A 22775-nucleotide genomic window follows, 5' to 3' on the forward strand; every position below is an offset into this window, starting at 1 on the left:
GAGATCTAAGTTAATAATTTTGAGTTACCTTTTGGTTTTTAAAAAAATAATTTTTCAGAGTCAGTGTGTTTTTTTTTTTGTTTTTTTTTCTTAAGTGTATGATGCAAAGAGCTTGTTGGTCACTCCAAAAGATTTTATACTTGTTGCTCTTTGCTTAAAGAAAAAAAAACACAAAAACAACAAAACAAAGAAAAACGGATGATACTGTAATTCATTTTCCTTTCTTTCGCTACTTTGTGGTTTCAGAACTGTTAGAAAGCAAAAAATTTCAATTGTCTGCCTTTCCCCCTAATTTTATTTTATCTTTTTTTTTTACATTAGTGGGGCAATAAAACAGAGTCCAAACACGTTTGGGAAGAACAGAAACGCAGCGTTATCAAATCAAGTGCTTTTATTTTGGAGACCAGAGGCTCGTGCATTGTTGCACGCGGTCCAAGTGACTTTGTTTTTTTTTCAGGTTTTGTTGGCAGGATGAACCTAAAACCACCCAGTAAACTCAGTAGGTTCTCTGCGCTCATTATCTCACTATAATATAAATGAGACGGATTCCGAGAGCCGCTTTTACATCCGCTTCAGCTTTACGCTGGGCTGTATCTACACATCTGGTCAGCATTGATGGAAAATCTGACTTTCAGTTTGCCACCACTGGGAGGACTGTAACTACAGTTCAACATGGCGGGTGGGAGCCCTGAAAAAACATCACAGAATCCATCACATAACAGTAGCAGGCAGGGAGACGGGGCTAACAGCATGTTTACATTACTTACAGTAAAAGATGCAGGAGTTTGTCATTTCCTCTCCCGATTGCGTCATGATAATGCACCCACCATTTTTTTCCTTAAAAGGGAAACCCCTAGACCCTGCTCCCTCCTTCCAGAGGGATGAAGGACTTTCAGAGCAGCACATAGGCTGGCTACTGCATCTGTTCAGATGCCCAGCAGTAACACCAAAAACAGGAGGATTATTAATGATGTAAATTAAGGTTCATCTTGTAGTTATCTGCTCTTTTTGATTTAATGTGCAAAACATGTCCATAAAAGTGCTTCCTCACCACATGCATGTCCTCAAAAAAAAAAAAAAGAAAGAAAGAAAAATGTAAAACATCTGGCTGCTGATTAGAAGCTGTAGATGCAATGCTGCACTTCAAAAATCAATTATAAATAAAGGACACGGACTGAATGCAAAGTATGGAATCATTTTAATTTTTGTTAAGTTCTCTTTTTTTTTTTACAGTTGTAAATACACCAGAAAAACATACAAACAATCACTGCCGTAGTCTTTCTTGAGTACGATTTTGCAGTTCGGGTAATCTCTCATAGCTTCTGCCCACGTTAAGTATCATAAATATAAAAGTCTAGATATAAATACAGTCCATTGTGCTGGGTGAATCACCAAAAGCTGCCAATAGGGGGAGAAAATAAACCGGTTAATAATTATTTTTATCACTGGTCAGCAGAAAACTGTATTCATATGAGTAAGTATGTGTTTCACTGGGAGCGGGGTAGATATGAGGTGTTTTTCAAACTCAAAGCACAGGTCAAAAGTCAGAATGTAAAATCAACAGCATCTATAGGTCTGATGAGGAGCCTTGCTCAAGGACACTTTTGCGAGGCAGATGTGCTTTCAGCAATGGAAACTGCAAGATGCAACAAATCTTTGTTAAGGTTCGGTGATTAAATTGCAACACAAATGACAAAACTATAAAACACTCCCATAAAAGAGAGACAAACTATTAAAATAATGGTCCAATAATGGTCCAATATTAAAGTCGCAACTAATATTACAAATTATTACAGGGCACGATGAATCAGAACTCAAGACATGGAAACTGTTAGTGCACCTGAGTTGAGTATGTGATGATTTAACAATAAAACTGTAAAACCAGCCTGGGGAAAAATGTTAAAAGTGTTCTATTATTGTCTGTTTTATAGACATATGTATGGAAGTTTGGATTAAACACAAAAGAGTGTATGTGCAAATAAGCCCAGGCTTTATACTGCTATAAACACTCATTTTCTTACACTCTTGGCTCTGTGTGATGTCAGTGAGGGGTGAAATCACTGATATGATCACAGGAGGTCCAACCTTTTGCTAGTGAGGGGCAGCCAATCAGAAAAAGAGGCTGTCTTAAAGGGAGTGAGAATCAAAAGTGGATGAAGGGCTGCATCAAAGCTCAGAATAAGACAAGCATTTTTTTAAACCATGAAGTCTGAGAAACTACTCGAAAATAAAAATATACAGGTGGGAAGGAGCATAACAGGTCATCACAGTTCCTCACCAACAATCAGTAATGTTGAAGAGAACCTCAGACTTATAAACACGCATCCCAGTGCAACTGAAATGAGATTATGGCAGTTTAGCCCATGAACTACTGTAAATTACACACACGTTTCCCACAGCATACTGCGTTACAGATCGCCTAATGCTTTCTTTACCTTCCGGGAAACAACCAAGTTAAACGTAAAATCAGAGAATCAAATTTTTTGTGAATAAGGTTAATTTCTATACGGCAGAGACCAGTAGAATGGCTGACATGAAGGCAGTTCAATCACATTCAACAGCCTATAAGTTTTAGGTATACCTCTGAGAAAAGCTAAAATGTAAACCGTGTAAAATTTACACGGTTTACATTAATGTAAATTTACACGGTTTTATGATGGGCTTGATTTACTAAATCAAGCCCATCATAAAATGCAGGTAAAGTTGTCTTGAGAAGTAATTAAAGATCTATAAATCATATCAAGCAATACACCAGCACACATTTCTTCCCCTTGATTAGGTTTCCTCTCACAATTAGTTTGCACCCTTTTGGATTTAAAAACACTGCGATCATCACATAACATACACTTAATTTATTATACCCATTCATTTTAGTAATGATGCTTTGTAATGCCTCACTGTGTAACCATTACGTCCAGTAAATGTTTGGAATACATGTTTATAGCACGCTGAAGGAAGACAGATATTCATCACAGTTATCAGTAAGAGACCCATGTAGCTATTGCACTGCAAACTCAAATTCTTATACATGTTGAATATTTTGGTTTTCTTCATCTTAATCGTACACTCCTCTTTATCTGATACATTCCTTGGTCCCATCTACTGCATCCCACCAAAGTTTTAAGTTCCCCCAGTTAACCTCCCAGTTGTCACCGTTTTAAAAGTGCAGCTTCAATGATGAGGACAGGTTTTTACATTAAAAATAAAGGCTCAGTAATAACGCCGACTTTGTGCTCCCAGTGTTTTCTTGGCTTTGATTTGTGGTCGGTTTTATCTGATCCCAGACCAGCTGTGGAGGTAGGAGGTCCAGCCTGAGCTCCGAGACCCAGACGCCTCCTCCTCACCTGCAGAGAGGAGACACAAGAACAGGTGGTTAGACATTAATGAGGTATTCTGGATGCTATAACCTGCAGCACTTCAGAAAAGAGGAGATTAATTTTAAAAAAAAAGGGTTTTGTCTGAAGAAACAAAAAAAAAAAAAAATCAAAGACAGGTTGTCGTTATGTGTTTTCTATTATGACTCAGCATGAAAATCACTGTGACGCTGCTCTGTAGAAAACACAGCAGAGACAAATTCTTGCAGTGGGGCCGTGCGCTCCTGTAAGTGAATTGGAAATGGTTTCTTTTTCAGGGTGGAATACAGCATACACCTTTAATGACTTGGCAGTTTCACTTTACCATCATAAAATGAGAATAAATTATTTTCAGAAATCACCAAGGCTCAAGACTGCCACGAGCTGGAAACTTGTGGAGAAATGTTTGTTGATATGTTTGGAAGTGTAAATGTGAGACTTTCAAACCTAAGACTACTGTGACAGCTGTCAAGCATGGTGGTGGTAGCATATATTAATATTAGTTGGAGTGTATGCATATATTTGAGTTTCCAAGTATAATTCTGGCCCTATGTGGATTAGAGAAAATCCAAGATAAGCTCAAACTTGTGCACCCAATTCTTGCTTTTAAATTAATTAAGAGAAATATACGGTACAATCATCCCTCACATTAACAAAAGAAAAATAAGAGCTCACATAAATCATTAAATGTCCAAAGTTCCCATAGAATTCTTTTCCATGAGGCGTGGATGCAAATTTCTGACCAAAAGATTTCTACACTTTAAATCATACATAATAACCTTTTGAACAGGTCATGCGGTGAATAAGATTTTTCTTTTTATAAATGCATGCAAACAAGGTTTACCCATTGCATACCTTGTGCAATGGCAGACAATTTGCTTTTCTCCTCTGGGCTGAGCTGCAGCATGGTGTGGATGACGGGCAACAGAGCCCGCCTCTCGCTGCCGGATCGCAGGAAGATGAACTGCAGGAGGACGTTCTTCAGGTACTCCAGGTTGGCCACACTCTTCTCCCTCTCCTGGTTTCGCTCAAGACGGCGAACTTCACTCTTCAACAGCTAGGAGGTAGAACATACAAGCGCTTTAAAATTTACAATATCCAAGCGTCCCTTCGGCTAATGCTAAACGGCAGGAAAATAAGCTAATGCACAATAGATTGTCGAGTCCATTTCAGGTTTAAAAAATAGGAATATAGGAGGTCAGCTCAGAGGTTTTAGTGATTACTAGTATATCGAAGAGATAACATTAAATTTGGTCCACGCTACTTTCCGTAAGCGAGCAACTTACGTCATATACAACAAGCATGGCGACGTCCTCTTGTCTACTGAATATGAAGCGTTGAACGCGAGTACAACAGCGACTTTTAAACCCGGACTGCAGCAGTTCTTGTGCGAAATAGCTTAAAAAACTACAGCGACAGACAAAGATGGGCTTCGAGCAGCTGCTGTGGTGTTACTCCAGGCGGTTTCGGTTCCGTAGCGTTCAGCTAAACCAGGTTGGAAACACGTCGTTGTCGGCGCACACTACGCCTCTCGGCAGCACGTCCTCCCGGTTTGGTGCTTCTCCCGGACTGTTGGGCGGCATATTTGCCCACACAGGCCCCCAGCTGGCCGTACGCCGGAGGATGTGCACCTCCACCCAGCCGCCCAGAGATGTCACCTTGTTCGAGCACGACAGGACCCGCTTCTTCCGGCTTCTCTCGATCTTCTGCGGCGGACAGTTCGTCTTCTGGACGTACTTGGCTCAATTCGCCTACACGGGGCTCAGAGACACGGGCGGCACTAAAGAGAAGGGGAGAACCAAGACGCCTAGCACTGCCACCACGGGTCTGGCGGGAATATGGAGCTTTGAGATGAACCTGGGTTCAAACACCTGGAGGTATGGTTTCACGCTGGGATGCCTGACAATAGGAGCAGGCATAGTGGTACTCGGGGCTCTGTTCTGTCGGCGCTCTGTCAGCAAAGTGGTTTTACACCAGGGTGGGAGGATGGTGACAGTCTGCACACAGTCACCTCTGGGACCAAGCCAAGGCAGGAGAATAACAGTCCCTCTGTCTCATGTAGCCTGCCACGCCCACAGGCAGGAGACCACTTCCTTTATTCCTCTAAGGGTCAAAGGGCACAAGTTCTATTTTCTTCTGGACAAAGAGGGGACTGTGAACAACGCCAAGCTGTTTGATATTACCGTTGGTGCATACAGGCCACTTTAAACACAGCTGCCACACCTGAAACAGCAGTCTACAGGTGTGTGCTCACGTGGCTGCCACACTAATATATCAGTGTGTTTTTCATCTGATCTGTACAATCCGAATTAATTAAATGATTGACAACAAATACTTGGCTCATTTAGTTCATTACATTGAAAACCTCACGCTTTTGACTCAGTATTATTATATAAATTTCCAAGAATTTAATATTTGAAGTAATGAACTGGAATTTTTATGTATATTGCACATTTCTTTACGTGTAAATGCAGTGTGCTTTACCTAAAAAGAAATTTTATAGGCCGATTAAAATCAGCCCCTGGAGAAAAGCCACAAAAGCCCTGGAAAAAACAGACCTCTGCAGGTCTGAATCCAGGACCTTCATGCTTTGAGGTGATATATAGCCAGTACACGACCGCGCTACCCGAAAAAAAGACGGGCAACAGACAACACAAATATAAGCATGAGTAAAAATACAGATATTTATCAGTAGAGAAGAACAAACTGTTAGAAACAGTTACCTTTAACGACTTTCTTAACAATGCACAGATCAGTAGCACATACAAGCATGACTAATTCTAACAGTTTTTCCACCAATAACCTCCTAAATAAAAGCTTATAGTAAGTAAGAGAGTTGAGCCTGAATTACAGCAATTCTGTATGTGCCTTATAAAGTGCTAGAAACCAGAGAACAGACCTTTTCCTTTAATAACACTTAATAAATATGGCATATTCTAATGTAATAAAACCTATAATGTAAATATACTAATACAATACAAAATAACTTTAAAGATGATCTTTATAACTCAGAATGTATGTAAAATAAATACTTAAAGTTAATCTACTTTTGACTGCTTTCTTATCCTCAGCGGGTCGATACAGTGGATATCTGCACGTTTGATTTGGCAGATTCTTTTTTAATTAAATGCTGAATGCCCTGCCCAACCTGAAAGGGGAGGTAAATAAGAAAGTAATCAGATGGTTTAAAATTATGCCATTCCTTCAGCTAACAGTAGTAGTAGTACAGCAAATGTAGGCAATGCGTTTGCTCTCGGTCTTGAAGAAACATCTTTCAGTGATTTTAATTGTATGTTTTTAAATCTTGCAAGTTGTTCGTTAATAAAGGGGATCATTCTCTTTGAGTTTTGTAACCAATGCTTAGGAGTAGGTCCTATTTATTATAGGGGATGTGTCATATAGTAGATTTGCTAAGTGCGCAGGGGAGGCAACTTTAAAATAGACAACTTGTCTGGGTTATTAGGTCTCTAATTTAGTTTTGAGCAACAAAAAAAAATGTTGTTTCTGTGTTTGTATAATTGAGGAAGTATACATACAGTGATCTGCTCCATGAGAATAGCGTTGGTAGCCTCAGTTTCATGCAGCAGGCTGTTCATGTGCTCCATGCTGCGGGTGGTTGTGTTCAGCTTTTCACTTAACTCTTCTTTGGTTGGCTCCACTGTCCACACAAATGGCTCTAGAGATATAACAAATGCCACATACAGGAGGTGATATAATACATTAAACTCTGTCACTACACAAAGTCTGCATCTATTCTTTTCCCCCAAACATAGTCATTCATTGTTCATTGTAACGCTCATCATTATATCTTGTTGAATAGGTCACATATGCAGTCCTTTTGGAAACTGAATGCGCTTTTTTTTTTTTTTTTTTTGTGGACCTCTGCTTTCAAACACACCTTGTTTGGGTTCTGGAGATGTGAGAAGCTGCTCCAGAGAGGATAGGGATGTAGGAGCAGGGGAGAAGCTCTCAGTCTCAGTGGTCTCCATGCCCTCACCTTCCTCCCTGGCCATAGACTGCAGGTCGCTGAGGGCCACTGGTCCCACACCCGCCTGGTTCTGGTCAGTGTTTCTGCGCTGTGGATCTGATGCCAGCGGTTTACGGCTGGACTGGACAGCAACTGAATCTGAGTGGGTGTAAAAGGTTGGAAGAAGAAGATTTGTGTGGGTCTTCTGGGCACATCAATACATTCATATTGAACAAGAGAGAAGGAGGAGGTTGGATTCAAGATGTGTCAAACAAGAATTAAAAAGAAAAAGAAAAAAAGACTTTCTGCTCATGGCCTTAAAATGTTTAAGTAAAATCCCTGGTGGAAAATAGTAAATAAATAAAGGAATTTAAAAGGGTTTCAACTGAAAGCAGCCTTCAGATCTTTTTTTAAGCATCTCTGGATTCTTATGTACAAACAAGTCCGATCACAGCAGCTGTGAGTTAGTGTCCTACTTCACTGTAACATGAGGGGGCACCAGACTACTCCAGGTCTTAACCAGTTCAGCTGGCATAAATGGTGACGTGGGAAGAGAAGGGTAGAGGGAAAAATGAGAAAACTTCAGAAGAATAGATTGTGATTAATGAACCTGAACTGATCCAAGAGGCCAGACTCGCTACCAATCCCCCTCACCTCGCCACCTCCCGTCAGGCTCTTTACTTCCCTTGTCATGTAGCCGACTGAGAGGAGCAAGAAGCCTACCTGCATACTGAACACGTTTCATAATAGTTCAAGTCCAGTAAACTCAAGAGCCCAACATATTTACCCAGTTCTAATCAACCAAATCATGACAACTGCCACTCAAAAGAGTGAAGCATACAGGAGTCCTGATTTAATAGTACATCAGGCTCTAATAGAAAGGTTTAAAGAAATCAATAAGGAAATAAAAGCATCTAATTTACAGGAAAGTAAACACCCTGGGGATCATATGTATATCTGAAAAATACTGAGCAGTGTTTCTGCAAAGCCATCACAACAGCCTGCAACAGAGGGAACAGCTGGAAAGGCTTAAACACTGACCGATTTCTAATTTATAAAAGACTTTTTTATGTGTGTGTCTATGTGCTGCTTGAAGGTTTGGATAAAAGATTAGACAAAATATGACAAAAGGCATATATAAATGTTACATCTGATTTATTAAAGAAAAAAAATACGAGGCCAGTAGTTTTATCTCCCGTCTGTCCGATAGGGCAGTAACGCATTTAATCTGGCGTGAAATTGAAGCATAGTGGTAAAAAGTGGCTCAAATATGACTTCAAATTAAGGTTAATATTGGCTCCAGTATCGAGTTAATCCTTGCATCCATGTGTGAGCCACTAATGATGAGTCTCTCCAGATGCCACAGTGAGCTGTTTGCCACACTGAGAGGAACCTTGCCAACACCTGGCGTCCTCAAGTGACAGAGAAGACACACACACACACACACACACACACACACACACACACACACACACACACACACACACACACACACACACACACACACACACACACACACACACACACACACGCCTTTCCTAGTCACTACTGTGTGTGTTTCTGCTGTTTGACTCCAGCGGGCAGCTGTGTGGGAGGTGATGAATGAGCTTTCAATGCTGCTCTTCTGATAAACACACTGATGCCCTCTTCATGGTTTTCTTTCTGACTCACATCACTCCACTCATGTAGGAGAAGTGCAAGCACCATGGAAAACTAAAGCACTTGATGATTTCATTGATCTCTATATACCATACCTTTCATGTACTCCTTGAGTCTATTGCTGTCTGCTCTTTAGTAAAAGATAAAAATGTTACCTCACCTATTTGCTCTGTTACCTCTTGTAGGGAATCAGGTATTGGCTCAAGTTTACAACCCCACCCCCATGCTTACTGTTCTGGCTCTGCAGGGTAAAGAGCTGCTCCTCGACACGAGTCAGCTGGCCCTGCAGGGTCTCTACAGTGGCCCGGTGGTCATCCTGCAGCTTCCTTAGCTGCTCCCTGTAGGTCTGCCGCTGGGCCTCAACCTGGGAAGACAGGTCAGCCTGGGCCTGGGACAGGTCTGACCGCAGGGTCACGTTCTCTGACTGCAATGACAAAAGCCTGTAGGTGGACAGAGCAGGAAGAGAGTTTAGAAAGTGCTCCTTTAGGAGCGAATCAATATGAAATGCTACAGGTAAGTAAAAAAAAAATAAAAATAAAAATGGCGCAATCAGGTGTTCTCAGCATGTGCGATTATGTCTCCTGATTGCAAAATCAAATGCAAGGATGAACAGCTGAAAAGGCTAAAATGTGCTGCGTATCAACAACGTGACAGTACAATGAATTCCTGCCAAGACAAGATTAAAGAACAACATAAAAAATAAAAGTGTGTTCACCTCTCACGGAGCTCAGCTTCCTTGCTTACAGTTTCCTGAAGGATTTTATTGTGTCTCTCCAGAAGAGTGTCATGCTCAGTTTGGAGCTGCTGCAGCTCTGCTGCGCTGCTCTGGAGACTCTGCTGGCTCTCCACCAGTCGCGTCCTCAGCTGTTCCACCTGAGAGACCAACTGCTCCCTGAAAAACACACCACACGTTACTCTTACAGTGATATTTTCTTTTAGAAGGATGAAAATGAATGTAAATTATTTCTCATGTGGGATTTCTTGTAGGTTATACCGTGTCTTCAATAATTCAGCTTTGGTCATTGTAAATACACGGTGTTTGTGTTCAAAATCAATTATGTGCTGTGCATTTTGACATTTTGCATGTTATTTAAGTTTTCTTGATCACATCTGAACAACACTCTTTCCTAACCCTAACTCTGGGTGTACTTTGAGTTTTTCATGTGTTTAAAAGTCTCACATGGAGAGAGAAGCTTTAGAACAGCATCCTTAATCAATGCAGTAAGATTTGAATTCCTCTAATGTAAAGCCAACTGAATGTGTTACCATTAATTTCACATGCAATGATCTGCATCACACAGTCCGCCACTGGTTACATACATTTAACAGCTGTCTGTTATTACAGTCTTTGTAGACTTCTATCATTCTTGCATGCCTTTACCTCTCTAGTTTGCCAGAGTCTACTTCATTCTGGGTCGTCTTGCTCTTCTGCTGCTTGAGAACATTGTGGACTCGCACCTTGTAACTCTCAAACTCCTTGGTTGTTGCCTCAAGCTCAACCTGGAATCAATACAAAAGGTTAACAAGACGTATACGATTGACTTTCTAATATATTGTTGGTGAACAAATTTATTTTAGTGAGTCTTGTTAGAAAATCTAATAAAGAAAACTTTTGTTGTGTCTCACACATTTACAAAAATTGAGATTTCAATACCACAGCTTACATAAAACCAGTTTTTCACTGGATGAACAATGATGAAGACTGTCTTTTACAGAAAGAAAGCAATAACTTAACTTAAATTGCTCTAGGCAAACAACCCATTCACAAACCTCTCTTACTGTCTAAAAATGTAAAGGGGAAAAAGTAAAGACTGAGCCAGAGGTGGCAGCAGCTGACTAAAGCATTTATTTTACTGTCAGTCTTGGATGTCACCAAGCATTGGAGATTACAGGTAAATCAAGGTCAGATAGATAGTTGGTTGGTCGGGTATTTACCAGAAAGGACTAGTTTGCAGATTTTTGTTTCCTGTTGCAGGAATCTATGGTTATAAAGTATAAAGTTACAGTTTCTAGATCTAATTACAGAAGTTTCTGTAAAGCTGTTTAACTGATCTGAGCCAAAGAATCTTCCTCCATTGACTTCAGATTAGTAGTATCACCTCAGTTAAATTCAATTAATTCAAATCAAATACATTTATTTGATTTATATAGCGCCAAATCACAACAACAGTTTCTACACGATACATGTAAGATATAAGATATAAGGTAAGGTAAGACCTTAAAATATTCTTAAAATAATCAATAAAATTAAAAACGTCATGCATAAATACATTACCCAGTTCTCGTTTGTGTTATACATATAGTGGAATTTGTTTTTTTCAGTGTTGGTGACCCAAAAATGAATAATTAAAAGTTTTTACCTTGAGCACTTTTCAAAAATTCTACATACTACAAAGATTTGTGGATTAATCAAAAAAAAATTCAGATATTAATAATAGAAGTAGTCATTAGTTGCAGACTCATATAACACTACTGAGCCTGAGCTGTAGAAGCCTTCGATTAATTTAATCAAAGCTGGACGGGTCTGACGTAGCTACAGCACCTGAAAATTTACAGTTAAGGTGTCCTTGAACGACTTCGGTGTCGTTATGGTTGAGTTATTATAGCGTAAACTGTCAATTCAACTGTTATAAGTGAAAAGTCAACACACGCACCTTGGCAGTGTCTCTTTCCTGCTGCAGACTCTGTATGCGTTGCTGCAGAGAGCTGCTGGTTCTCTGTTGTTGCTCCAACGCAGACTTCAGCTGCTCCTGCAGGCGATGGCGCTCGGCTGTCAGGTCACACACCTCAATCTAAATTCACAAACACAGGCTTTATTAAGTGCCACAGGTATGAAACAAATGGATTTCTACAGTTTATTGAAAGGGATAGTGCTAGGTGTGTTACCTTAGAGCTTTCTAGCTGCTGCTGGTTAGCCTCCAGCTCTCCTTTCAGAGAGGCCTGCAGCACCATGAGTGAGCTTTCCTGCAAACATGCACACGGAATATTTAAATACATACAACCAAATAGGAAAGCACACAAATGACTAAGAATTCCCAATAACTTCAAGGCCCCCCTCCAGTCATGTCCACACATGGCTGCATAACACTATTTACATTCATCAAGAAGCAACATTACACACATTCATAAGAAATCCTTGGAGACACACCTCAAATACACACAGACACACACAGACCTGTTTCTTGGCATCAGCCAGGTCCTTCTTGGTCTTCACCAGCAGCTGTTTTATCTTAGCGTTTTTCTCCTCCCCCTGGTCCAGCTGGGACTTCAAAGACTCTGATGACACAATTGCACATTTGAATGGGCATGTGCACACACACAAACAGCATAATTTCTGAACTGCAGTCTTCTTATTTTTCTAGTATTTTGCTGTCATTATGGAGCTTGACAGCATGAAGCAACTAAAGGAGGAATGAAAAAAACAAGCTCTAACATTTCCTAAATAATGATCCTACTGATCCCATGTACTGGCACACAGATACACAGGGCTATGCAAAAGTAATAGATGTTTCAGGTCAGTGAAAGCAGGTGTGTGCTGCTAATATAGAACATAAATAAAACTGAAGTTTTGCTTTCACCGAGCAAAATTTCAATTAAAGATTATTATACGGTGCAACATTAAATACATTTGGATTGTATTATTCTGTGTGCCAGTCACTGAACTTGTTATCATACCAATTTCCTGTTTGAGCACTTCTTCCTTCAGGTTGAGGCTGTTTATCTGACCCTTTAGCTCCTCAACACACTCATCTTTTTCTGATAGTTTGGTGTTGAGTTCTTTAACCAGACGTTCATAGTCGGCCATCTCCATGTCCAACAGAGAGCTCTGCTGTGCTTCCTGCAGGGAGAATCAACGTATTACAGCTTTAAACGGAGCACAGCTAAGACTCATCTTCAAGTCCATTTATCTGAAACTCTGGATTTCCTCCTCTCTACATTTAATTGAATTATGCTGACTATATTGTGCAGTTAGTATTTTGGAAACTTGGTCAGCTGAAGAAAGTGGATGAAATAATCTACACACACATTGTTTTCTTAAAGAAAAGTAAGGATCTAACTTTTTAAAGTCCTAAAATCTAGTTAAATTAAATAATTACAATCACAACCACACAATACAATCCCTCATCTTCCTTAAATTACCATTGAACTAACATCTACATATTTCTGCTGCACTTAAAACATGCTTGTTTACTGATCTAAAACTGCCAAAATGAGATAAAAAAAAACCCTTTATAAGCATTTAATTGTCTTTCTACTATCAGTATCAACCTGAAAAATCCAATCTTTGTGTTCACATGACGTAGGCACCTCCTGGCAGCTTTCATGTACACGTCTATACTATGTAGGTCTCCACTAATGGAAAAGTAACAGCGGTCCCTGTACTGTGGGCTAGAATTACTCTCCTTCTCTTCATCAGGTGCTGCTGTAGCTGCAGGCCGGCCATCACCAGCTCAGTCGCTTGACTGGATCGGCCCTCTGAGACGCGCTAGTGTCTGAGAAGCACTTGTGTGTTATTTGTGTGTGTGTACCTTGCGTAGCTGCTCCAGCTCCTGGGCAGTCTGCTGAGACTGCTGCTGCTGCTTGCGGAGCTGGGCTGTCAGCTCTTCTGCCTCCTTCATGGCAGATGACAAATCCTAGAGAGGCAAGCAAGTGCACATGGCGGGGAGGGGGGGGGGGGTATATTTAAATGTAATACAGATTACATATTATAAAAATAAATTCACCGTGCATGGCTGTTTTTATGATTATTTAAAAACATAAAACATAGAGTAGTTGCTTGCACAAAAGAGGGAGATGACATCCATCTCTCTTCATTTCTACCTTTATCTTTTGCTCTTTTATTGATCTCTCGGCCAGCAGGTCTCTTTCCAAATTTGCTGACTGCCTTTGCATCTCCTGATTCTTGGTCTCTAACTGTTTCAATGTGCTCCTCATGGTTTCCATACCAGCCAGAAGGTCCTCCTTCTCACTGCTCAGTGTCTCACTCTGAAAACAAAAAAAAGACTTGTTTATTGCCGCTGTCAGGTGAGTGTGCAGTGATACTCTTGAGGAAATCTGGTGTATTCTCATTTGATTTATTGCTCATAATCTGTCAGCTTTAGTGACTCTACAGTGTGAACTTCATTCTGGTTTCAGTTTACTGTGTCAGTTAAGAACCGCAGGAAACAAAAAGGATGATTTACAAAGAGGAAAGCTGTCTTACATATTTTGTAGTCAACATTCTCATTTATAAATACACCAGTTGGCACGTGACACCTAAAAAAATAAAAATAAAAAAATCATTCATGCAAATCTGACAGTAGCAGGCTCTATGGGCTTCCTGTGCAGCAGCTCTCTCCCATCATCTGTCAGCCAAACAGTGAAACTATGATTGGTAAACAGAGATGCCCAGACGTACTCTGAGATCACCGACTAGCTCCAGTCTTCGCGCTTCCCCTGAGATCCATGAGCGCACACAAGACTAAGCCTGTGCTTCAGAAAATGGTGTTTCAGTACTGCACGCAGCAGATGGAAGCTACAGCCCGCTCCATTTACCTGCCTCTTTTTCTCTCATTGGAGAGAAACAGTTATGAGCTTGGGGAAAAGAGTACATATAAAAACAATTTCTCCCTAGCTCACCCAGTCACATCTGATGGGCTATTTGTGGGCGCCGGGCTGTCAGATATAGCTGGGTAAAGTGTTGTCGGCTAAAACGACTCCCTCTAAATCATACAGAAACTGAATTATGGGGTAAGTATTGAAGAAATGTATTACTGGACAAAATCCCCTGCTTTGATTTAGTGGAGGCCGAGAGTTTGTGTGTGTGTGTGTGTGTGTGTTGTCGTGCATGAGACTGAATGTGTGTCTGTGTTACCTGTGTGACAGCACTGCTGAGTCGTTTGGTCAGCTCAGCAATCTGTCTCTCTGCCGCCTCCACCTTCTCCCTCTCCTTATCCAGTTGCTCTGTCTGCTTGTCGTAATCTATCTGCAGGTTCTAAACACAAAACACACACACGCACGCACACAAACAAGTCTTCAATATTCATTACTGGAAACCTGATGAACAGCTCAGTGAAGGTAAACACTATGCATCTCAGTTATCAGCTGCATTTACATTTGAACGTGGGACAAAACTCTCATTAGACACAACACAGTGGTTTTATTCTTTAATGGAGACACAGTCATAAAGCAAAGTGCAATCTGGGGGCTGTTTATGAAGACCACTGGGAGCAATGTCTCACACAAAGTCTTTTTTTAAAGTGAGCGTGCCTCTACTTGCCAATTAGAAAGATTTTTGTATTAGTAATGCATGAAACTAATTAAATGCACAATGGAATCTGTCAAGTTTATTTTGCTTTAATTCATGCTATGCTTTTATTTTGATGAAAAGCTAATGACATAAAAAGGTCCATGCGAAGCAGTAACATCTGATACACCCGGATACAAACCTAATAGTTCTGCCAATTTCAAACAGCCATTGAGAAAAAGAGCCACAGTGTAAACATTCTTCACTGTGGCGTCTCTGTTCTGACACGTCTGACATCATAATCCCGAGAGGAAAACAAACGTTTTTCCACTTGGAAATTTCAGTTTCATGAAAGTCCCACTACAGGATCCTAGTGTCTTCAAGTAATATAGACAGTATCTAACATGCAAACAACAGATGCCTTACTTACACCCTTTATCTTAACTGTTTGGAAGTCAGGCCTATTAGAAACAGTGCAGGATTCTTCTTGCAGGTACTGTAGCAAGAACATGTTTGTGAAGCCTTCCCAATTACAAGTATTTCACCAGTGCTGGCTTATAAAATGTGCCTAAAAATTACTCTTATAGACAAACAGCCTGCAACGCAAATCATTACAGTGTAAAACTGTATATGTGTTATTACTTTATTTAAATGCTGTTTTTCAATCATTTTGATCAGTATCAAATTAAAAATTAAAGACTAGGGGGAACCAGGGATTGAACCACCAACCTTCCAATCAATAGATGACCCTATTTTATAAGCAGGAAAGTCAGAAATCCCAGTAACTCCAAAGTGCACCTATATTTCATTAGAAACTTCTCCAGAAAATAAGCCAAAGATTTTCTTTCTCTAGTGAATACATTATGCTTGTTAACTGATTGAATCAATGGTGCTGTATTAATGGAGTCAACCTTGAAAGATTATCCCTCAGCTTCACTGTCAGGTCAATTACTCAGAAACAAGCAGAATCACTACGCATGTTAAAATATATATTCTCACTACGTAACACGCTAAAATCTAGAGCTTGTTGGTGAGCTGATAAATTAAAACTTTGAATACCAAAATATGTTGAGGGTACTGCATCCAATGAGAAAGAAAAAAAAGTGGCTTCCTGGAGTTATAACGCTCTACTTATATAAGAAAATACAAATTTCTGCTTTGCATTTACTTGTGAAAGTATGGGCTGTTTTAAAAAGTTTGCTGAATTCGAGTGTGATGCTGTAACAGGATGCTGTCTTAGATATTCTATGATCCACTTTGAAATACTGCCACTGAGAGCGTTACTGTTTAGGAAGTGTCAGCCACATAAAGTTACAGAGCAGATTTATCGAATCCAGATACTGAGTTACTTCAGTAGCTGCAGAGCTCCAAACCTCCTCTGGGATTAAAATCAGCACAAAAACTGTGGGCCAGGAGCTTCATGCCATGGTTTTCATGGCATTAAACTCCCGTAGGCATTAATATGTAGTTGTCCCAGTCTTTTACGTTTGTATAGTAAGAAGACAAAACTGTGATAATTCACATACTTTGTGCACTACTTCATGCAAACTATTTTCCTTTGTATGCTACAAGTCTTTTCCAACCCAAGATTCCTACCTTGTAGCCTTCAGCACCATGGATGATATCTTTCATAGAGCTGTTCACTTTCTCCCTCTCTGCTTTCAGTGATTCTATTTCCTCCTTCAGGGTTATAACCTGAAAAACAGACAAACAAAAAACCCCACCGAGCATTCATTTACTGGCAAAAAATATACTGATTATTCATGTTTACATGAATCTGTAAAACAAGAGAATGTTGTGGAGTTCTCCTAAGGATCAGTATGGAGTGCAAGTTTTCTACCACAATGTTTGCTATTTAGAGAAATCTAAAGCTTTTCATTATAGCCTTATTGTCTGTGTTGGTAAATGATAACATTCTTCATTCTTCACAGTACCTCTTTCTTACTGGCATCCAGCTCCTTCTTTGCTTTGACAGCGACTGCCTTGATTTTATTCATTTTCTCGTCCTTTTCTTTTTTTTCTTTCTCCAAAAGAGCTGCAGGAAGTTAAAACAAAGAAGAATATGATTCATCAAAAGTCCGGGAAAGTATCTTTGGTTCTTTTCTGCATGATAACTTGTAGATTAGATTGCTTTTATAAATAGCATGAAGAGAAATCATCTTCACACCTATTTTCTCTGCAGTCTCATTCGATTTATTCTCCTCAGAGGACGCAGACTGTTCTGGAGACTCCTGAGAGGGTGACTGAGGAAAAAGAGAGAATGTTAGAAAGAGCACAAAAACAAATTGTCATAGTAACAGTTCTTTTTCCCCTCACAGATGCATTAGTGCTAGTGTGGAGAAGCACTTACTCTCCCCATTTGCAGAAAATAAACACACATCACGTGCTCCACTCACCTGGATAGAAGCCATTTCGGTCCTCAGCTGCGATATGAGTGAATCCTTTTCTGTCAGCTGCTCTTTGAGCTCTCTGCTCTTTTTCTCCATGATCTCCACCTTTCTCACTATTTCCTCCCTCTCTTCCTCCTCCTTGGTCATGAGAGAAATTTGAGCTTGCAGTTTCTCATTCTCCTCGATGATCTTCTCATTGACTGATTTCATATCCTGCAGGTCTTTCTGGAGACCCTCAGTATCTTTCACCACCTCCTCTATGTTGGTTCTCAACATGTTTCTTTCTTGTTCCAGGTCTTTGATGTGGGCCTTGAGCTCTGTTTGCACCTCCTCAAATGTTCTCTCCCCTTGAGCTTCTTCAAGGCTGCTTCTCAACAGGGCCCTCTCCTTCTCCAGCTCATCAACCCGTGCTTGGAGGTCTTTGACTTCTCTCATGGACTCTTGGAGTTCTTCACCCAGATTTTCCTCCATTACTCCAAGAAAACCAGAGATTCGTTCTGCCTCTGTTTTCATTGAATTCAGCCTTGCTTCTTGTTCTTGCTTTTCAGATGTCTCCTGGTTCAGCTGAGCTTCCAGGGCTGCTAGCTTAGAGTCTAAGAGCTCCCTCTCTTCCTGAGCTTTGGAAAGCCTTGAGAGAGCCTCTTCCATTTTCTGCTGGAGATCAGACTTTTCAGTGTAAAGCTCTTTTATAGTCAGCTCTAAAGTGGAAACTGTCTGTTCAGATCTCACAAACTCCTCTTTTAGGCTTCCCTCTAACTTTTCTCTCTCCTCGTTTAAACGTTTCACTTTATCCTCAGTTTCTGTTTTCAGGCTTTTCAGCTCCGTCTCTTTTTCCTCTCTTAGCAAAAGCACCTCCTTTTCTTTCTCCTCCTGTAGCCTCTCAATTTCTTTTGTTCTCTCATTATTGAGCTTTTGCATTTCCTCTTCTTTGATCTTCAGCAGGTGTTGCATTTTGTCTCGCTCTTCAGTCAGTGTTTCGACCCTTTTGTTCAGATCTTGAGTCATGTTCTCCTTTATCTCTAGCTGGGATATGATCTCCTCATTCTGCCTAGTAACGTCCTCCAACGACTGTTTCACTTCGCAGGCTGAAGACATTTGCTCTTCACCTTGAGAGCTCTCAAGCTTCAGTTTCAGGTCTTGCATATCCCCCATCAGAGCATTCTTCTCATCTGTAGCTTCTCTCACCTTCTCCAGCAGTTCATCCCTCTCCTTGTTGAGCTGTTCCACCTTCTCATTAAGGTCTCGTATATTATTAGCTGCCTGTTCCTTCATGGCTTTGTACTGTACGATAAAATCATTTGTCTTCTCTCCCAATTCTGTCTCAAAACTCTGAAGTATGCCCCTCATATGGTGGCACTCGGCCTGGGCAGAGTCTCGCTCTTTGGTTAAGGCCTCACATTTTGTCCTCAGCTCCTGGTTTAGTTTCTGCTGCTCCTCCTCTGGACTCTGAGAGTTTTGCTCTTTGGCTAGACTGGTCACAGACTCTTCAGCTTCTCTGAGGACACCTTGCTGATCAGGATCTTGGGTCACTGAAGCTTCAGCAGAAGCACTGTCCTTGAGCATCTGCAGCTCATTAATTTTGAACTCCAGTTCTTCTCTTTCTATTTGAAACTCTTCTTTAACCCTCTCCAGCTCTGCCTCGAGCTCACCCTTCACATTACTAAGCAGGGTCATCTCATCCTGTAACATGGTGTTCTGGGCTTGAACATCATCCAGTGTCGCTTTTAGTCTTCCCGTCTCTGTCTCCTCTCCATCACCATGGCTCGAGTCACCCTGACTGCAGCCAGACAGCTCCAGCATTTTGGCGATCCCCGAACCACGGGCAGCTTCTTCATCTTCCTCCTGCACATCCTGCAGGTAGCTATCTGGAAATATAACAGTAATATTTTGATTTAATTGAAACTGAATTTAAAGAAAAAAAAGGAAAACACAATATTAATACTTTGATACCAGAACAGACTTAACTAAAAAGAGCTTTTTTACCTTTGAGTGCAAGCTGCTCAGTTAGCTCCTCTTGGAGCAACAAGAGACGTTCCCTCTCAATCTCGTAGTCCTCTTCTAGAGTCCTCATTTCCTCTTCGTGCTGCAGACTCTTCTGAGCCAGCTCCTCCTTCAAGTTCTCCACCTCTTGCTGGGCCAGTGTCAACTCCTTTTGGTGGTTCTCCTGGATCTCAAGAACCTCCTGAGAATTTCGCTCTTGCATTGTTTGCAGTTCAGCTCGAAGGGTCTCCAGCTGAGCTTCTAAGCAACGTCGGACTTCCTCTGCACTCTCTTTTGCACTAGCAAGATCTGCTTGGCGCTCCCTCTCTCTTTCACTCTCCCGTTCTCTGTCACGCTCCTCTCGCTCTTTTAGTAATTTCTGGAAATGAGACACCTCTTCTTGGTGTTTGCTGGTGCACTCCTCAATGCTGCTCTCTAGGGCTTTGATCTTCTTTTGGTGCTCTCCTATCGCCCGGTCAAACTCACCTTGCAGCGCTGCCAGATCATCCTGCAACAAACAGCATATGTGTTTTAAGAAGATCTGGTTACAATAACAAAATACATTTATTAGACTGCATAAATGTCAAAGTGTGTTCAAATAAACCCGTTTGAGTTTCTCTGAACACAAACCTGAATGTGTAATCAGGCTTACACATCATACAGCGGTGTGAGTGTTATCTTTCACCTTGGCTTGCTGTTTAGTCTTCTCTAGTTCTTTACGAGACACTGCAAGACTTTGCTGAGTTTCCGCCTTTTCCAGCAGCACCACATCCATCCTCTCAGTCAGCTCCTGTTACACACAAATAAACAATTCACGTAACGCAGTATGAAAATGAAGTACTGCATGTTAACAGAAGAAGCTTTTAGCAAACATGCAAACCTGTATCAAAGAGTCATCTGAACTGCTGTTGTTGCTGCTTTTGGATTGCTGTTTCAGGGCTTCAACTTCTTTTTCCAAATCTAAGAAGACAAATAAACAAACTCATGACATAAACTTGTATAGTACTGGCACAACACATACACAGGATGAATGTGTAATGATACCTGTACATCTGCTCTTTATCTTCTGCATGGCAGCTACCTGCTTTTTTGCATACTTGATGAGATCATCTTTAGAGAGCGTGTCCAGCTTAAAATAAGACACAAAGTTAAAAGGAGGCTAAAATATCTTTACCAAAACATCTCTAACAAAACAGAAAAAAATCCAGCTGAAGAGTGTTGATACATATAACTCTTATGTGTAAGTCGTAACAGTATGCAGGACAGTAATGACAAATTAAAGGAATAGAATAGGTTGAATTCTCTGGGAATCAAAGGGGGCTGTCAAGGTTTTCCTATAATTTCTCACAAGCCTGTAGACAGCTGAAGTACAGTACCTTTGACTTGGGTGTGCTTGCTGCTGATGGAGTCGCAGACTCAGCTCCGGTACCACCAGGGTCCTTTTTTTTTAATAAAAGAAAAATATGAAAAAATGTTTTGTTTTTATGATCAACTCCAGATTTATTCCACAAAGGTCGCATAATATTTCCTTTGAATTTTACTTTAATGTCCTTTTTTACCAAAAGTCTACCTCTGGTGGCGTACGTTTACAACATTTTATGATTAATTACGGACTTATTGTCAATTCGGCAAAGAAACTAAGCAGAAGAATTTTTACTGAAACTGTGTAAGCAAAGTTAGTTAAGTATCACCAGGTAACGTCTCGATATTAAGCACATTTAAAATTCATGGTTGTTACAGTAGGACTACTGCAGGTGACTTTTACTGTTACCAGCACAGTTCATCGTGATAATTAACTATGCATTACAACAACAGCTATTAAGAAACAGACGCACATACACACACACACACACACACACACATATATATATATATATATATATATATATTGCTAACCTCGAGGTACACATCATTACTATCTGTGAGACTAGCTAACGCTAACCCCTCCACATTGATCATTTACCTCCATCCCAGCTTTTCGGACTTTTTACTGCTTCTCAATCGTCTGACAAGCTCAGAGAGATTGCCGGGAACCTGACCGGACAAAGTCGAATCGATTTCCAAAGTATTTTACGATTCGTCACAGATTAAACACGGAAAACATCTCCTCTGTTATGGTTTTGAGTTAACAAGCTAAAGCACACGCTTCCGCATTCGTCAACCAGGTGACGTCGGTATAGTTGACGTCACAACTTTAAACACAGACACTGGCAATCACCAATAATTTAACATTGAAGAAAAAAGTTAACTATCTATTTTCAACGTAAAGACAACAAACGATGTATTATTGATACATTTCTAACTGTTACATTGTTTCCAAGTTGTGATGATTAGTACTTTGAGTCTTATAAATTCATAACAAATAAAAACATGTCAGCAGCTAAACTTTATAACGAACTGCCCCCCATATGCCTTAATAATAATAATAATAATAATTTACATAAAATGTTTGAAGCATTTAATTCAAATTAAATTTAGTTTTAAAAAAAAAGAAAAGAAAAAAGAGCATAACAGTAGTATAAGTTATACTGATCCTGGCTGATCATTGAACATTTGCTATGTTCATATTTAATTTATTTATATCTAATTACATTATTTACCAACTGGAATTTGAGTTTCTGCATCTCACTTTCACCAGCTCAGCACATCTGTCTTTTAAATCAGAGCCTTTTGCATTCTCTGAGTTGTGCACAGACTGAATTCCTGTTCACTTTCATCTGTTAGATACAGCTCGGATTTTTAAAATGTGGAAAAGGCAAAAACTGAAAATAATTTAGGTAATAACTTAATTACATACTGATTATGGTAAATAGTTTTAAATGGTTACATAGATGTGATGTCTATCTGGGTATGTTATATGGCAGCAAAACCTGTAATTAACTGCTGGCCTGATGTCTGAGAGGAGAAATAGTAAGTAGCTGCCTGCAGCAGGGCTTTCAGCATTTAATAAATTATTAACAGAATTTAGTATTATGGTCAAGAAAGATTTTATTCCACTGTAAAAGTAAAATACAACTGCTGTTTATTATACACATAGGCTATATCAAAGCCACTCGATCTAGCCGTAGAGTGAACAGATACCAACAAACTACATGAGGCAAAGTGTATGTTTGCATGGGACAAGGCAGGATGGGGTAGAATCAAATTTTGATATATAACTTAAGAGATTAAGACAAGGAAACTATGCAGGTCATAAGTTT

The 22775-nt window shown here is 40.2% G+C and overlaps 2 protein-coding genes across 2 annotated transcripts; one reads left to right on the forward strand and one right to left on the reverse strand.

The window, feature by feature from the left end:
* Positions 1 to 1183: 1183 nt before the first annotated feature.
* On the reverse strand, positions 1184 to 21730 carry gcc2 (GRIP and coiled-coil domain containing 2). The gene is made up of 24 exons (XM_080903229.1): positions 21539 to 21730; positions 20952 to 21014; positions 20620 to 20704; positions 20456 to 20535; positions 20261 to 20365; positions 19579 to 20083; positions 17602 to 19460; positions 17373 to 17448; positions 17140 to 17240; positions 16802 to 16900; positions 14834 to 14953; positions 13801 to 13965; positions 13509 to 13613; positions 12655 to 12817; positions 12155 to 12255; positions 11866 to 11943; positions 11634 to 11771; positions 10361 to 10479; positions 9695 to 9871; positions 9211 to 9419; positions 7252 to 7479; positions 6890 to 7029; positions 4209 to 4410; positions 1184 to 3344 (listed from the first exon to the last, which is right to left on the reverse strand). Exons 1-24 carry the CDS (start codon positions 21542 to 21544, stop codon positions 3271 to 3273), a joined length of 4998 nt encoding a protein of 1665 aa, XP_080759355.1. The 5' UTR covers positions 21545 to 21730; the 3' UTR covers positions 1184 to 3270.
* tmem223 (transmembrane protein 223) lies at positions 4646 to 5685 on the forward strand. The gene has a single exon (XM_080903230.1). The coding sequence runs from the start codon at positions 4779 to 4781 to the stop codon at positions 5559 to 5561; it is 783 nt and encodes a 260-aa protein (XP_080759356.1). The 5' UTR covers positions 4646 to 4778; the 3' UTR covers positions 5562 to 5685.
* Positions 21731 to 22775: the final 1045 nt, after the last annotated feature.

Source organism: Rhamphochromis sp. 'chilingali' (assembly GCF_963969265.1).
Source record: "Rhamphochromis sp. 'chilingali' genome assembly, chromosome: 14".
Taxonomy (NCBI): domain Eukaryota; kingdom Metazoa; phylum Chordata; class Actinopteri; order Cichliformes; family Cichlidae; genus Rhamphochromis; species Rhamphochromis sp. 'chilingali'.

What these genes read in the sequence shown, in the direction of transcription:
- tmem223 (XM_080903230.1), top strand. Translation starts at nt 4,779, where the DNA reads ATGGGCTTCGAGCAGCTGCTGTGGTGTTACTCCAGGCGGTTTCGGTTC.
- gcc2 (XM_080903229.1), bottom strand. An exon ending in TAAAAGAGCAAAAGATAAAG is followed by an intron (nt 13,614 to 13,800) that starts GTAGAAATGAAG and finishes TTGCCTCTCTAG; the next exon opens with GATTTGTCATCTGCCATGAA. An exon ending in GACTCTGGCAAACTAGAGAG is followed by an intron (nt 9,872 to 10,360) that starts GTAAAGGCATGC and finishes TGTGTTTTTCAG; the next exon opens with GGAGCAGTTGGTCTCTCAGG.